Here is a 17,682-nt window from a genome sequence, read left to right as displayed (position 1 = left end):
TCTGGTCAATTTGTTTTAGTTATTCTAGTGAAACCTTAAGTAAAAAATGTTTACTTGGTTTCTTCCTGAGCATAACTTTTTCCCCTGGAAATAGTTCTGTTTGTAAAGAACAGAACATCATTTGTAATAATTAGAAAATGAAAATGTTTCCTACATATGTACATTCCAACTCAGAGCCAAAGAAAACATTAACATCTTGGGCCTGGAGTGACTGTTACACTAATAAGGTTCTTCTGTTTAAAGAATAGCACACCAGGGGAGCATGATAGAGCTGTTCAAATGAGTTCATTCAGTTTGGTATTTTCTGAATAAGTCATTTGACAAATCATGTTTTCTCATTCTGAGGACCCATTCAGCATATGCACTGTAACCCTGGGGCATTGCCTATTGTTTGAAAGTAAAAACAAACATATGCAATCGACTCTGAAACAATGGACAATATTTAGCATTGCCATTAACATATGCATTGCCCCTTGAAGCCAAAAGACTTCTACCTTCTGAAATAAATTTGCTGAGTGCTGTTGCAAAGACTATTTTATATTACCAAAGATGGTATCCTCTTCTTATAAGGAGGAGCAGAAAGAAAAAGGCTGCAATAAGGCTATTAGAACTACCTGGTTCTCTTTCCAGTCTCATTTCTACCAGGTCGGATAAGAAAAATCCTACACCAGCTAAGGAATGATGAAGATAGAGCAATGACGTGTCCTTTTCTCTTTTCTGAAAATGACCAAAGCATGATCGTGCTGCAGCAGCAGCAGAACAGAGAGCTCTGGCACAGGTACCATAAACCTAGGTGTACTTCTGAAGGGAGAGAGCCTGCACCACCCACGTGCTGGACATCTCAGCCTCACAGTACTGATTTTACTGTTCTCTTTAGGGTTAGGCTTAGGCTTAGGCTTAAGGTAGAGAAAACTTAAAAGTCCAGAGATCTGCATAAGAAAAGGTATGCCAAGGGGAACATGGCACTGCACAAGCATTGATCCCTCCACACCTTACCCCATGCAAATACTCATGTCCTGGGTACCTGTGCCTATTAAAATGCTCATTTTTATGCCAAAATTAGGGTGAGGCTTGAAAATAACAAAATGTGTTTGATCATATCTCCTTTCCAGAGTGTTGGTAACAATTTCTTTTCTGTTTTCAGGATTTCAATTCCTTTCTGGAAAAGGAATTCTTCCTTTCCAGAAAAGAAATGAAATCTTGCAAATTCAATGAAGATCAATTTGGCAAGATTTGGTCCATTTCCTCACAATTCATGGCATCTTATGCCATTTATATTGTTTTCCCTTTGGTGAAAGTTTTTTAATTTTTCATCAGGTATGTAGTTTATGGATATCTTCTGTCTTTTAATTTGATTTCATTGCCAGATTTTGGGGATTTCAGAAAGGTTAATTTTAGCAGGAAAAATTACAAACACTCAGAATAAGAGATATGATCAGATAAAATGCAATTGAAAAAAAGAAGAAAATTTGGAAATGGAATTACTACAAGCAAATGGATTAGGGTGAAATGAGGTGCAGTGAAAAGGACCAAAATTTGTCAAAATTAACTGTATAGAAATCCCCAAACCAGGGAACAAACCCAAATGAAATACAAGAGAGTGTATTGATGAAATGTCCTGCCTAATTAAAAAAAAAAAAAAATCACCAAAGGGAAAACAATCAAATGGCATGGGCTGCCATGAAGTGCAGAGAAATAAGATCAAAACTTGCCTAAATTAACCTTACTGAAATCCCAACATCAGGGAGCCATGTCAATTAAAACAGTTCTGAAGAAATTGATTTCCTTTCCTGGAAGAAAGTTTTCCTGAAAAGGAGGTTTAAGTAAATTAAATCTTGCATTTTTAATGAGGAATTAACTTAGGAAGGTTCTGCCCATTTCCCTGTACTTCACAGCATCCCACGCCGTTTTATTGCTTTCCCTTCAGTGAAGATTTTTTTTTCCCATTAGGCATTTAATTTCATCCATCTCTACTTCTGTCTTTTCCTTTGACTTAGTTTCTTGATTTTGGGATTTCAATAAGAATAATTTTGGCAAATTTAGGTCCTTTTCATTGCGCTTCATTTCATGCCTATCAATTTGTTTGTAGTCACTCCATTTCCAAATTTTCTATATATTTTTTTTTTATTTTATTGGATCATATCTCCTTTCCAGAGTCTTTGCAACCCTTTCTTTTCTGTTGTCAAGAATTCATTTCCTTTCCTGAAATGAAGGATTCTTGTGATTTCAATGAGGATCAATTCATCAGGGTTTGGTTCTTTTCTCTGTCCTTTATGCACCTCATGCCTTTTTTTTTTTTGTTTTCTCTTTGTTTTAATTTTTTTTTCATTTATTTTCATGAATTTCATCTCCTGTCTCTCCTTTTATTTTTGTTCCCTTAGGTTTTAGTGAGTATAATTTTGGTAGGTTTTGGAGCATTGTATTTAGGAAAAGGAACAGCCCACTTCCCAAAGATTGCTCCCTCAACAGCTTCCTTTTGCAATTTATGTCCTGGGCACGTAGAAAAGAAGCTGCTTTTGCTGCTGCACTTAGGGTTAGGGGTTATGCTTACAGTTAGATTTGAGAAAACCACAGAGCCTTGAAGTCCATGGACACTGCAAATAGAAAAGGCATGCCAACACCAACATTGCTCCCTTCACACCTTGGAACCACCCACAAGATGGAAATTCACCTTGAAAAATTCTGATTTTTCTGCTCCTCTTAGGGTTAGGCTTGAAAAAGCCACAGAACCCAGAGCTCCAGGGACACTGCAACTACAACAGGCATGCCAAGGTGCTGGCCAAAATTGCTCCCTTACATCTTCCTTTTTGGCACCTTCCTCACGTCTTGATCCTCAGCTTTGGAAAATGCTGATTTTTCCTGCTCTACTTAGGGTTAAGACATATAACATGTACAATGCCTACTGCAAGTATAACAAAGACAGACTTTCTCTACTGTTTTCAGAAAAGGATAGTGACACTTAACAGGTTTTTTAAATAGACCTTATAGTTTTGTCTGGTTTTCCTCCTTATTTGCACATCTTACTATCAGCTTTCTGGGGACTCTTAATTCAGTTAAAAGCATTATTATATTATAAATTACCTAATCATAGGTTTAGAATTATACTCAGCAAGCATAACTGCACTACTTCAAGACAATTTAGGCTTTGCTCACTTGGCAGAGACTTTTGAGATTCTAAAAAATTTCCACGTGAATCAAGATATGATCTGTTGATTACAAACAAGGTAGTTAATTGATTACTCTCACTATGAACACTGTGAAAAAGCAAGCAAACAAAAAATCATTAACATGAATCTTCCACTGAAGTGCTAGCAAGAAACAAAAATTCATTCCCATCACTCTGCTTTATACTGTGATCCAACTAGCTGCTCGAAGGGCAAGAAAATAGTTTGTGGAAATGTGCATCACAGCACTGAGTCTGCCTCAGGAGGACAGTAACCAGCTACCATGTGGTAGTTACCTGCCAGGCATTTGTGAAAGTCATGACACCTATTCTGCCTTACAGCACCTTGAGAGATCTGTGAAAGAAGACACTGTGAAGGACCACACCATTTTAGATTATGCTCTACAGATCCTTGGTTGTCTAGGCCGTAGAAATCGTGCCTGAAGTAGTAGAAAAAGAACCTGGAGAGAATCAGGATGAAAGTAAAGCTATATTTCGTCATGGAAAGAAGGAAATATGTTAAAACTGAAGGATTTGTAACCAAACAGAAAAATAAGATGTAGCACCCTGCAAAGCAAATTACATTTCTAACAAAGAAGAAACTGCAGATGGTGATAAAGTAGTTAAGAAAATAAAATCTTTAGAAACTCAGCTGTTTTTCTATGTTTTCAATTCCTTGCTTCCAAAAATCAAAATGTAACATTTAAAAAAATAGATTCTAAAACTGCTGTCATAATGGCACGATGCTTAGATATTTATCCAAAACAAACACACATAGGAACTTTGTTTTTTCAGCATTAAGTTGCCAAACAATTGGGCCAAGAAATTAAGGAGAAAGAGGCTGAAGTCTGTGTCAGCCATGCTGAATGGCTTCAGCTTTAACAGCTACTGCTATTTTTGGTGGACACATAAACATGCCTCCTTTATTACAAAACTGCTTTGAAACTGACCTGCAGATCAGAAACAGACTGGGGCTTCTAGGCACTGGGCCACATTGAATAACATCCCAGCTGGGAAATTACAGCTGGGGGACTGTTTGTCCCCATGGCCTGTTTTCTCTTCTGTTTTTCTCACAGATTGCTGCAGGTTTTGCAGAGCTAATGAGTTTTGTTATGTTAGGCCTAATTGACATCCCTCAGGAGTAAGCAGCATAGTTACACACCTGAGAGGCATAGTTACACACCTGAGATGAAGTATGGAAGAAATAATGTTTGTGTACTATTTTCTGATACAACTTGTGTCCTGATACCACGACTGACTCTGTTAAGTGACAGAGGACATCTGCAACATACAGGCAGCATTCCAGGAGAAAAGAAACTAGTGGAAACTCTCTGTATTGAGGCTTTAATTTTCCATATATCCCAGTGCAGGACAGAAGTGATGAAGCAGCAGGCAGGCAGGCTTTTTTGCTCAGGGAGCTTCCAGTCTATGTTGATGTCTTCTTGTCAAATCTCCCACTTCTCATAATACACTACTGTTTCAGCTTCTTCTAGATCACTGATCTGGCTGCTCATCTGGAATTTCTCAGGTACTGGGCAATCCAGCTAGGGGTGCTGGACACATAAATCATGGTACATGCAGCATGCATGCAGCCTGACACTGAACAGGCTTAGGAGAAGGCACACACAGTACATCTGATCGACAGTGTGCTGAATGAGCTGCACAGCATGTGCTGCACCGAGTGCACATTTGCACTGGGTGGGATAGGGCTCAGAGCAACCTGCTCAAGTGGAAGGTGACCCTGCCCAAGGCAGGAGGCTTGGAGCTAGATGACCTCTCAAGTCTCTTCCAATCCAAACCATTCAATGATTCTATGAATCTATAGCTAAGGCTTGTTACCCTTGATAACTAAAACAACAATATATATAAATGTGGAAATCTTTTCAGAACCTTCTTTGCACTCCATACACAAGTAGAACTCAAACTGACCTCAGCTAGAATTTTTCCTTACTGAGGATTTCAAGATTTCAAGTTCCATGGATTTTAAAGGTCTCCGCTGAGAATACAAGCTACCTGAAGAATGAAATGCTGTGGAATGACATTATTGACTTATCTGCTCATTAAATCTGCATTCAGAATTAATTTGAACCATATTTTTTTGTGGAATGTAACCTTTCTTCTTGAAGTTTCTCAATCCCTTTTTAAACCAAATCTTGCCATTTTTCTTCTACACTAGTAATTTCCAGTAAAATTTGCTGAGCACATATAAGTTTTCGTAACTACTTGATAGTTTCTGGAATTAGACTAGAACAGTGAATTAAATCAGCAACTAGGAAGTCACAGTGTTTACTTCCATAAAAGAGTAAGTATCTCAGAATATTACACTAAAGAATGGAATGCATTTCAAAGCACAGTGATTTCTCTCTTATTGTAGCCTCACTTCATTCATGGCTGAAACAATGTCCAGTAAGTTAATATCTGTAACTCAGAATATTTATATTGCTATAAAGAAATAGCTATTATTACCAATACTATTGAGATTTAAGAAAGCAGTGCATTGATTTTGATGGGTTTTCTTTTAATCTAGCAAATCATCGCAGCTTTTTCATTTTATCTAAGTTCCATGTAAAGCATGGAACTTTTCTTTAACAGAGAAATTCCATCCTTCCAAAGTACAGATACTTCTTCAGCAGAAGTTTTAAAAATGCTATTTGCTCATGCATGACTTCTCTCAATTCTTTCTGCACATCATGGCTCAAAATGTGCATAGCATTCATAGTATCAGCCTTGGGATTCTACTTCTTAACTAGCTGATCCTTCTTTTTTCAAGTAACTTATTGCCTGCATGTGAAGCTACAACAATGTAGGTGCACACCATAGACAATAGAGTTCTCTCAGACCATCTCTGCCTAAAAAAACTTAACTTCCTCTATCCTATTTCTTCTCTTCTCTGTTCAAAAATGCTGCCATCAGTTCCCTTCATAAAGTTGTGTAGGTGTAAAGAAAACCCTTGCATAAAATATCCTTACTTTGGAGTTTAATGTAGGTCTGCTTGGCTCATCCACGTGGGGAGGGGGAGTGACAACAACAACACTGATTTTTTTGTATACATACATAGAATATTCCACAAAGAGAAAAAGGTGAATAAAAATTCTGGGTTTATATTAATTAGGTTTGGAGTAGATTTAACATATACTGGGCATTCACAGAAATAACAGTGTGACATACAAATTAGTGAATCAGAATCAATATTATCTTTGAGCACTGACATGTCCTGTCTTCACTCTCCTCCATCCTCACCATTTCAGTTAGTATGCCATTAACTGTGATACATATAAGCATTATGTGAATAATTTGCAATCAAATTAAATAAGGACTCTTGAATAACCTTGCTTTGCAATACTAGAACCAGCTGTCACTAAAGATTATAATTTGCTTAGGTATTCTATGATCTTGTGCACAAAAATCAAAGCCTGAAATGAGGCAGAGCAGTGCAACAGCTCAGCATTCCTGTGGGTATAGATGCACCATCAACATCATGTGCACATAATCCACCCACCTACCCTTTTTCATTCCGAGAGTGCCTGTTTCCTCACACAGTTATTACTCCCACATGAGCTTGCCCTTCCTCTCCCAGCTTCAATCATAATGTTAGCTGATTTCTGGACAGACTAAAAACAACAGCTGCTTCCCTCTGGGCATTAAATACCATATAGTATGCTTTTTTTCCTCTAGGAAAAAACTAGATTTAATAGTGGTAAAAAATAACCCAAAATAGTCAGACATTTATAGGAGTGAACTGGAAATCTTTACTACTCCTAAATGCTCCTAACACACAGCACATTCTCGCATATAGGAAACTTTTTTTAGTGGTGAAATTCTGAATGAATATATCAGTTTAATTTACACTGAAAATAGAAGTTGTAATTCCCCTAACTCACTCTTTGATTAATTTAGTAGCAGTTGGTTCTTTTTTGTTATTTAATGCTTTACAGTTTGTTTAAATACACAGTAACCCTTACTCAGAGTTGACACAGAATGTTTGCAGTAATACTGTAAAACCACCTGGTTGATAACAGCATCCTAGAAAGAAAAAAAACTCTTGCTAGCCCTGATAAGGAGAGAAGTTTTTTATTTCAGAGGTTTTGTCACTGCTTCTCACCATACATCTATTTTAATTTGCAATAAATTAAACTAATTTTCTCTGACTTCAGTCTATTTCACTTGGTAGTTGGCAACTCACGTCCTCATCTTTATTTCAACCCACAACCTTTTTATTCCTACTTTCCCTCCGTCTTCTTTTGAGGCAGGGATGTGAGAGAGCTGCTGGATTGTCAGTTGAAGCTGACTCACCACATGTAATAGGCACAATCACTCAAATTTTTGCAATGAGAAATTTTCTTCACTATTCTGAAATGAAATCTTAGGCTTCAGCATCAAATTTCCTTCACTATCTTCTTCAGTAATACCAAAAGGATCTACTGTTCTTGTTAGAGACCCTAACTCTCTGAAAATGATACAATACAAAACACATGCAGCCACATGGCACTTTTTTTCCCCAAGAAAAGTAACCTTTTTTTTTTTTTGTTTAGCTAGCAAAATATACACTTTGAAAGTTCTTAATGTTGGACTAGAAAGGCAAAAATGTACTTTGTGTCAGTGCTGGCCCACTTTCCACTTCTCCTACGCTGGTTACAGAGTTCTCATTATTTCCTGACCTCTCAGTTATTTTTTTCCAGTTTCACTCATGTTGGATTTTTGTATTTGTCTTTTAAAGCCCGGTCCTTGGGTACATTCTCCAGTCATATGTAAACAATTCTGACTAGTTCACTCAAACAAATCCAGACATGCCTACATGTTCAAAATCTATATATTTTTTCTGCTTTTTATGGTGTATTTATGCAATATTGACTTGCAAAAAGAATTGCCCCTCAGTGCTTGCATCAAAGCCCTCTGCTCCTTTATTTGTGCCTATACAGAGTTTAGTGTGATAATGCAGCAGAGTCACTAAAGCAACCCTGACTTAGAAACACGTCCCTCTTTTTCTTTTTTTCCCCCCCAAGTATCAGAAAAAGACAATTTTCATCCTCAATAAAATTAATCCTCTTACTTCTAGGAGATCATTGTTAAAAGTAAGCATAATGACAAATTGAAGACATATTATTTTTCATTTAAATATAAAAAAAAGCCTGTACTGCCATTAAGAATAAAAGGAGACAGAATCCAGGACTAAGAGGTATAGTAGCAAAGAGGCATGCTGGTCACAATGTCTCATTTCTGATATTATAGTTATTCCACACTTGAAATCCACCTTACATCTAGACATGGTTTTCCTTAATCTTTTTGTGCAAGCAGTAACATCTGCAAAAGCCTACCAAGAAAATCCTACTGCAAATTTCTTTTTACAGCCCTAATTTCCTGATGATTTTGAAATGCTAGTGTAATTGAGAAGGGGTTGGAGTATTATGTGTACTTTTCACTGCAAAACACTAATACTTCCAAAGTCAGAATGAGAGGGTATTTATGACATAAAAGTTACAGCCAGATGCTGCTGTCACTATCTCAAAATATAATCAGACTGCATGAAATGGATTATTATGGCCTCTGTGGTGCATAGTTTTATACTATTAAGAGTAACGTAGAAATAATGGAAAATGATGTTGATGGGATCTGTTCTTGATTGTGCACAACAAGGCAGCCAGGAATGCTTAAGGAAACCCAAACAACAATAAAAGTAAATTAAAGATCTAGTTGCAGGCCACAGATGACTCTTATTTCTCATACCACATTTTAAGTAAAAATTTGGCAGGTTAGTAAACTTACTTAGCATCTTTAATGATCTTCTGAATATGATTGCTATGATGAAACAGACTTAACTGAAAAAAAAACCTATCAGTCTGTTAAACTGTATAAGGTAGTGTAATTGAATTGACTAAGCCGAACTGGATAAAAAATTTTAATACTTCTTAGGAGGTGCTTATAGGTAGATACATAAACAAATATGTCCTAAACAAAGCTGGACAGGGTGAAAGGATAGATGAATAAAGTGTAATATTTGTATTAGCCAGGTTGCTAATTTTCAAATGCTGAAGAGTGTTACACAGAAAGAATTGAAGAAAGGAATTTACAGTATGATCACTTTTAAGGCACAGGCATCAGTGTATAAAAACCATCTACACAGTCGTTACATCTGCATAATCTGCATCAATCAGGATATAGATAATTATAAATGGATAAAACATGAATAGAATTTTTTGCTTATACAGTAGAACTAGAGTAAAAACTCAATGAAACTACTATTCGCCCATCTTTTCTACCAAAATAATTTTAAAAAGAGAGTAAGGAAATTATTTTAAATTTGAAAACCCTTTACTTGTAGCTGCAGTTATATACCAAAACAAGAGCAAAATATACTTTGTGCAATTTGTCTTAGAACTTTGGAGACATTTCTAGCTTGATTCTTAAAGGACATTTTCAACATTCACATGGTCTACAACCTATTACAATTTCCTACAGGAGGCATGTAAGCATTGTCAGGTTCAGTGCAGCACTACTGATTTGTTACATGGCTGCTTGCTTTGTTCAAGGGATCAGCTTGGTTTTTTAGTTTACATATGCTGTTGTTGTACCACTCATGTTTCCCAGATATACTTCACTGTTTCACTGTTAACACTGAAGAACTTAACCGAAAGCAAGTTTTAAACAGATGTTTTTAATTGCAGCTAAATCCATATTCTACTTCACTATAGCGATCAGAAGTTTTGCCTATCTTACTGAGGAAAAACCCACAGCAATTCAGCCCAAACCAAGAGCTTCTTCTAGATTTTGCAGCAATCCATGGAAACAGAGTCTTGAGACATATTGTCTACATTTCATTGTTACATTTTTTCTGAGAGATTCAAATCTCAAAGCACTCAGAGATCACACAAGTCTTGTCCTAGCCTGACACTGCAAGTGGCACCTTCAGGACAATCCTGTGTCCCACTGCATCTTTTACTGTCTCCCATACCCTCCAAACATTTGTTCTCCCCCAGGAAAAAGGTGCATTTAGGGTGGCTGATAGGCTCCTGTCTTCAAGGAGCGCAGTTGCAACCCCAGATACTGAGAAAGAGGTGCTTGTGTGTGGCTGCTTATTGCTGGCTTTCACTGTTCCTGCTCTAAAATTAATTTCAACTTCTACAGGAGAAAGAAGCTTGACAGTCAGGGCTGACTTTTGGCTACACCTTATTTAGGCTATTTATATATTTATTTATTTAGGCTAGAGAAGGAATTTCTTGGGTATAACATAGATGAGCAAATGTAAGAGACAGAAGGAATGCAGGACAATGTGGACTTCATGGCAGCAGAGGAAAAAGAGTCCTCCACAGCATGTTTAACTTGCCTTTCCAAGTTTGCCACAGTAAAAACCTACTTGGCAGGAGTTAAGTGAGTTTATATGGAAATTGCAGAGACCCATAGTTGCAAGGTAGATATTGAAATTCTTCTTGCATGGGTAAATCTATGAATTTTCCATGCACAGGTTCTGTATTGACATTTATGTTCTGGCCAGCCTGATAGAGGCAAATAAACCTACTGAAAGAAGACAGGTGAATTCCAGCGTTATGTCTTACAGAAATAACCAAGTGTTTAGAAAATTTCTGCAGCAGGGCTCAGCACCTGATGTCTCTGCTTCTGGATCTATTCCAGAACACCAGTTCTGCTGTGGTTTGAGAACACATTGCCAACATGACTGAGGCTTTCCGCATACCTGGCATAATTTAAATATACTGCATAATATCTCTGAGGGACTTGTGGTGTACCCAAAGGTGATTGGGAGGGGAATCTAGCAGTAATTATCATTCATGACCACAGAGAACATAATCATGGCTATGGTGTAAGTACAGAGCACTTGGCTCTGTGTTGTGAGATATTTTTCCTTTCCCAGAAGTCAAGTGGTATTCTAAGACACGAAGTGATGATAATGACTTCATTGTCCATGTCTATTTTGGTGCCACCCAAAGAAGGAGGAGACAGAAAACAAGAGCAAGATCTACATCACTTGCCCTGGATGCCAGATTATCTTTCAATCTCACAGTCTGCATCTGAAAGGTTTAAGAGATATGGCTCATCTGCATGTGTGCAAAATGGAGGACATGGACCTGATCTTCAAGAACTTCAGGGACAGAAAAGCACTGCTTAACACCTGACAGAAATCCTGGATAGCCTCCAGGTTTGGAATCCACACAACTCTAAAATCAACTAGGAACATATCAAAGCTGCTAGGACGATCATGTAAAACCTGCCTTGGGGCTGAATATATCTATGGGTGATTTTTGACATTGAACAATCTGAAACTGGATACCAAACATGCTATTGGGGCCTTAAAGGAAAAAAATTATGAAACTCCCCACCAAACTTAGGCACTCCTCAAAATTGCTCTAATTAATCTGCACAAAGTGCAGAGTGGTAATCTTTTATCAGAAGTCATATAAATTTATGGATAAATACAATCCTTAATCCATATATCTGAAGTTTTCAAATTATAGTTTTGGATCTTTTTATTCCAAAATAAAATTTAAAAATCCCATGCTAATTCCTTAACTTCTCTTTTTGTTAAATTTCAGACATTCTGTCAAATAAAGAATGGAGCTAATTTTCACATTACGGTATTTGAAATAATCAAAACTTGTACATAAAATTATTATTGCTCTCTTCAGCTTACAGTTTACTTTATTGGAAGTTTTAGCAATGCATTGACTTTTTTCTTTTAGAAACTAGAATCTCCTCCCATATATTTGAATTCTGTGATTTCATCAGCTAAAAGGTAAAATGAAATTAAGATGTACTCACTTATTTTGTTTCTCATTTCATTTAATTTCTCTCCAAGGCATTTAGCTTCATCAAACCTGTCAATGCAAGCATAATGACACAGAATTATTCTAAAGAACAACCAGTTACAGAAGTTTATCACAATAAAATACAGAATTACTCAGTACTACCTTTTCATTTGTAAGTAGAACTAATTGGAAACAATTTTCCATTAGGAGAGATTGTCTGGTCTAAGAGAAACCCACTGGAAGAGCCTTGATCTAGATAAAGTAACTGAAGAAATCCACAGATTATACTTCTGTCTAACTCAAAAAATGTCAAAATAGAGTAAACAAATATGGCTTCTCCCTACAAAGGTAGGATGTGAAAAATTCCCCCTTCTCAATTAGGCCATTTCTTCACAAGATTGGAACAAGTTAGAATTTCAAGTGCCTATGTTGGTATCTGCTCACAAACATTTCCTTTCAATGCTGAATTCCACAAGGCTAAATGGCTGAAGCTGGAGTGTTCCTGAGCACTTACTCTTTCTTACATAAAAAAGGTTGGAGCCACTGAAGCTTCTGCTAGTCTTTAGAAAAGCTTTTTCTACTGGGGTTAACCTAGAGCCCTGAGCAAGCAATAAGGATTGCATAAATATCAAAGGGAAGAAGCTCTGAAATACCTCTCTCCTGCTTTCTCTCAGGTCCCATAGTAAGTTCATCAATTACTTATTACTTTTTAATTCCTGAGAAAAATTTCATTCTGGCTATTGACTCTGATCCATGTTCACAGAGAGATTTATCTGGAAAAGTTGAAGCCAGCTATTTATCCAGCCTTTATTCATAGGTTACTGCCAATAGGTTGTGCATCTGTTTTTCAAACACCATTATAAACCAGCACAATAACATAAACTGAAATTTGGCATTAATTTATGACATTTCAACAGATTCCATCTGTGACTATGAATCCTAGTCAAACAAAATAAGTCAGGTAAATACACAAGACTTGACTCTGATATTGAATGGGAAAAAGCTATATCCAATGCTTCTTTAATAAAAAAGGGTGGCATTATCTAGCATTAAGGTGATATTGCTATGAATAGAGATGAGTGAACAATTATATTGTTATATTGTTAGCTGAAAAAAATCCTTGTATACCTTACATGGAAACCACTCAACAGAAAGGCTGAAATTACCAAATCATGGCTTCTATTACCTACAAGATAAATACTCCATTATGAAACCTCAGAGTGAATTTAGACACTAATTTTAATGGAAAAAGCATTTTTGGCAAAGATTTCACTCTTTGAATGGAAATGCCAGTAATTAAAATATAAACATATTGGAAAAAAATCTCAAAGTCATTATGTAAACCAAGACAAACTCAGAGGCTGTCTAATGAGAGAGACATTCCGTGAATTAAATAAATATTCATTTGTTTTTAATTATTAGAAATTACAACAAGTTACCAAAGTGAAACTCATCCTTTCCACGAAACTTGCCCATAGGTATTGACAAAACAAGTTAGCTGTTAACCAGCTAAAAAAACCCAGAAAGTAAGGAAAGAAGAAAATGGAAAAAAATAATGGAGAACAACCAAAAGGAAATTAGATCTACATCACATTTGTAAGCTCAGTAGAATTTTACTACTGGAAATACTGACTAAGATGGGATTTAGAAGCTTTGTGCAGTATGCAATATTACATTGGAGTGGCACATCTCGAAAGACTGCTTGGTAGCATATTTCAACAGAAAATGGGATGCATTTTTCTCCTCCTCAGAGAAACAATTGTAAGAGAACACGATTGCATTAAGAAATAGGACATTATTAAGTTCTCTGGAAGTCAAATATAGAAAGTCCAAATTGCAGAAATCCTATTCTGTCTGGGTATAAACACAGGGTGGTTTCGCTTAAGCAGGGAAGCAGTTATTAATGTATGGAAGAAAAATGAAAAAGAATTGCTGTAAAGCTGTAGAAGATCACATTTTCTATCTTACAAAGGCACTTCCTGTAGGCAACTTAAATTGAAGGCAAATTCAATCACTTTTGTTTCACTTGCATTATCTTTGACTATATCAGTTTTCCCACCTTTTAAATTCTGAGACATTACAGAGTTACAGTATAAGCTACTGCACTTGTGAAGAGCTTTGATGTAGTAGGTAAAAAGCTTTATTCAAAACCAGATTTTTTTACTTTTATATATATATATTTTTTAACAGAACAAATGTTTTTCAATATTTGATTTAATTAGCTGACTTCTTTTGATCATTTTTACACCACTAGTTACAGAAAAAATAATCTATATTTTATAGGTATGACTATGTATAGTCACATCTATATTAATAATTTCACAGCCAAAGTTGAGATCTTCACATTGAAACTTCCAAGTAGGCTCACTGACAGCTCACCATTCAATTAATATAAGAATGATATAATCCACAATTGGTGGCTTACTGAGATGTGCCAGGGGCTCCTGAGGCAATAGGATCCAACAGGGGAACACCAAGGAAATACTTCAGAGGAATTAAAGTGTGTTCTCCTAAGAAGATGGTGCGAGATGAAGAGATATTTAAAGGGAGATTATAAGAAAGATGGGGACAAATGTTTTAGCAGGGACTGTTGTGATGGGACAAGAGGTAGTGCTTTAAGGTAGATTTAGACTAGATGTAAGAGAGAAATTTTTTACAATGAGAGGAGTAAAACACTGGAACAGATTGTTCAGAGAAGCGGTGGATGCCCCATCCCCAGAAACATTCAAAAGCAATCTTGACTTTGCTCTGAGCAGCTTGATCTAGTTGAAGATGCCCTCGCTTATTGCAGCAGGGTTTGACTAGATGACTGTTAAGAATTGCTTCCAACTCAGCCTATTCTCTGAGTCTATGATAATTAGCAAGCCAAGAAAATCTACCCAAAATACCCAAAGGAAAAAATAAGACAGCTAAAAATAAGTAATTTGTGAACCAAACACTGTTTGTGGTATGACAGAAGTGGTTATGCAACTATAAACAAAATTATTAACAAGAGAAGCCTACATATAAAGGGAAGCTATGGTAACCTTTAAACATGTGGTGTCCACACTCCTCTTCCTGTGCAATTTGAACACTGGCTGGGTAACAGAGTTTTTGTGTAACTAGTAGTTCAGAGGCTGCGTTCCAAATTACAGACTGGATTTGATACAAATCCATTCTAATGAACTTGGTAAACTTGGAGCTATAAGTATCTTTGCTTAAAATGACTGCAAATGGCAGGGGAAAGTGCCTTGTTCCAAAGTATCAAATTCACATTAGCACTGATTTCAGCAATCAGCTGATGCCTATTAGAGAGGGGTTATACAAGGCATTAGTATGAATCTCTTTGTCCTTTAAGGAAAGCAAATCTGTCATCAAATTTAGTAAATTCTGCTCATCTCTATTATATATTCTGAAACCAGAAGGAAATACTTGTTTGCTTCATAGTAATAACATACAGAAAAAATATGGAAGAATTGTGATTAACTAGAGGAAGGGAAGAGCATGACTCAGAACTGTATTGTTCTCATTATCATGCTGTAACTATTAAGTGTTCTGCTGAATAGCAACACCAGAAAGGACTGCAGTGTAATCATTTATGCAGTGATCATGCGGTGATGTGGCGTGATCAGATAAATTGATTAGAAGAAAGGCATTGCTAAATATCCAGTTTACATGGATAAATGTTTACATACATCTAATACCTTAGCAATTTATGTTCCTGTGGCCAAGGTATAGATCCAGGCAAAAAGTTAATCAGTTGAGAAAAGTGACAAATAGCAAGAACTTGGGTAAGTCACAGAGATATGGAGATAATTTCTTGCCTCAATATTACTGAAATAAATGAGCATAAGACTTAGTGACCCTGAAAAAAAGTCTTTCATGCCTATGAAATAGTGGTTTATTCTGTGAGGTTTAAAATCTGTATGAAAATTCATGTTTTCAAGGTTTTGCCATTATCACTATTTTCACCAGACGCATGAATTGTTTTGCCAACATTAACAACAAATGTGGAGGAGGAAAGTATTATTTCTGTTTGTGAATGCAAAACTGGCAGAGAGAAGTTAAAATGACTTGGCAAACAGGTTAGGGACACCAGACATGCATATGTTAAGCATCTCCTAGCTTACTATCCAATTCAGTGCTGAAGCCAGTAAAGCATTTTTGACAATGGAAATTGCAGTAATTGATTCAGTCCCATGGATTTTACTTCCTCTAGATAATTCTTGATCATGAATGCCATTGCCACGTTGCTTCAACATGGCTGTGAGGATGAATAAAAGCAGTGGAAATATGCAACTAAGATTCCTCACGCTATTTTCATTTCTATCCAGACTTCTCTATCACCACTCAGTGCTTTCTGAATATGAAATCTCTTCAGTAAGAAAAGGTGAAGTGCCTGTAATAAGTCCTCAACAGAAGCCTGGGATGTCTGGTGTAAAATTACGTGTTCCTGATCATACTGTAATGAACTCTCAGATGTCTTCTCCCAGCTGTATTTTGCTGTGACACTCACCTCTGCTTCAGAAGCTGTTTGTTGTCCTCAATAGTTATACTGTCAGCATGGTCCCGCTTGAAAACTTCAAAAGCTTCCTGGCGTCCAAGTGACATCTTTCCTCCTGCCCCAAGGAAAAAAAAAAAAAAAAAAAAAAAAAAAAAAAAAAAAAAAAAAAAAAAAAAAAAAAAAGAGAACTTCTTCAGAGTCATCAAAAATTAGAGACTTTCCACTTACTAAATCCTTTTTAGATAAATGCAGCAAGTCAGCCCAAGGGTCTTAAAGCAAAGTGAAGACTAAGTTCTAAGTTCGGTTTTCCACTGATTTGAAAGCATTTTTGACAAAAGATTTCTATTAGCTGACAAATTACTTATATTTCATGTCACTTCTCTAAAGTCTGAATGCTTGAGGCATGTAATACCTCAAGATGATTTTGAATGTTCTTAAGTAAAATGAAACTTTGAAAATTTAAAATATGTGAAATATTCTCAAGAGCAAGCCAGAGGCATTTTCACAACAGCATAATGCAGTTTGTGCCTGTATTTCTTTCATCTGTTTCACATTGGGCCCTAAATATACCTCAAATATTTTCAATATTCCTGGAAGAAAAAAATCAGGCTTCTTTAATTATATATTAGTAAATACTTTTCTGTACCCTTTTAGGTAAAGCAAGAATTCTACCTATGTAAATGGTTGGTTCCTTTTTTACATTTACAACATAGCGTTTGTTTCCTTTTGTGCACCAGAATGTCAAGACTTATTTGGCCTTCAAATATTTTTAAATCATTATAGAAAAATATTACAATCTGTATTACTTTCAGTTCTTACTATGAACTATGATGATCTATCGATCAAAGTAAGATACTAAAAAAGATTGTATCCATATTATCATTAACAAAAAACACTCAAAGGCTTAAGGAGAATGAGAGCTTATGCCAGCATCTGTGTTATCACCAATACCTATATATCAATAAACAAGCAAGAAGAAAGGATGAGACTTGCACTTAAATAAATTAGAGGAGTGAAGATAGTTCAGGAGAGGACAGGAGGAAGACTCTCAAACTTTGTGAAGATTGCAAAATAGCTCCATCTTTAATTCAACCTCCAAGTTGAAACTTAAACCTCAAAAATTATATTCCTTAAATTGGAATTTGATTATCTTTTGATTTTCCCCATCTTGAGTCTATCTTTTGTTCTACCCACAAGTCTGCCTTCCTGCTTCAGAGCTATCAAGACCCCCAAATCCATATTGAACAAGAGCTATAAAACTCCCTAGGATTTCTGCTGTG

The 17,682-nt window shown here is 36.2% G+C and overlaps 1 protein-coding gene across 4 annotated transcripts in view; it reads right to left on the bottom strand.

Moving 5' to 3' along the window:
• Positions 1 to 17,682, bottom strand: part of KIF6 (kinesin family member 6) — a 151,544-nt gene that overhangs the window by 41,448 nt on the left and 92,414 nt on the right. For all 4 annotated transcript variants that reach the window (XM_088161276.1, XM_088161277.1, XM_088161278.1 and 1 more), the window contains exons 14-15: positions 16,415 to 16,517; positions 11,933 to 11,988 (exon numbers count right to left, since the gene is read on the bottom strand). In XM_088161276.1, coding sequence (XP_088017402.1) covers positions 11,933 to 11,988; positions 16,415 to 16,517 — 159 coding nt within the window. The remainder of the gene's footprint in view (positions 1 to 11,932; positions 11,989 to 16,414; positions 16,518 to 17,682) is intronic.

This window comes from Sturnus vulgaris, chromosome 3 (genome assembly GCF_052056855.1).
Source record: "Sturnus vulgaris isolate bStuVul1 chromosome 3, bStuVul1.hap1, whole genome shotgun sequence".
NCBI lineage: Eukaryota > Metazoa > Chordata > Aves > Passeriformes > Sturnidae > Sturnus > Sturnus vulgaris.
Note: the sequence above shows the minus strand (reverse complement) of the source record. Positions and strands in the feature narration are given on the sequence as shown.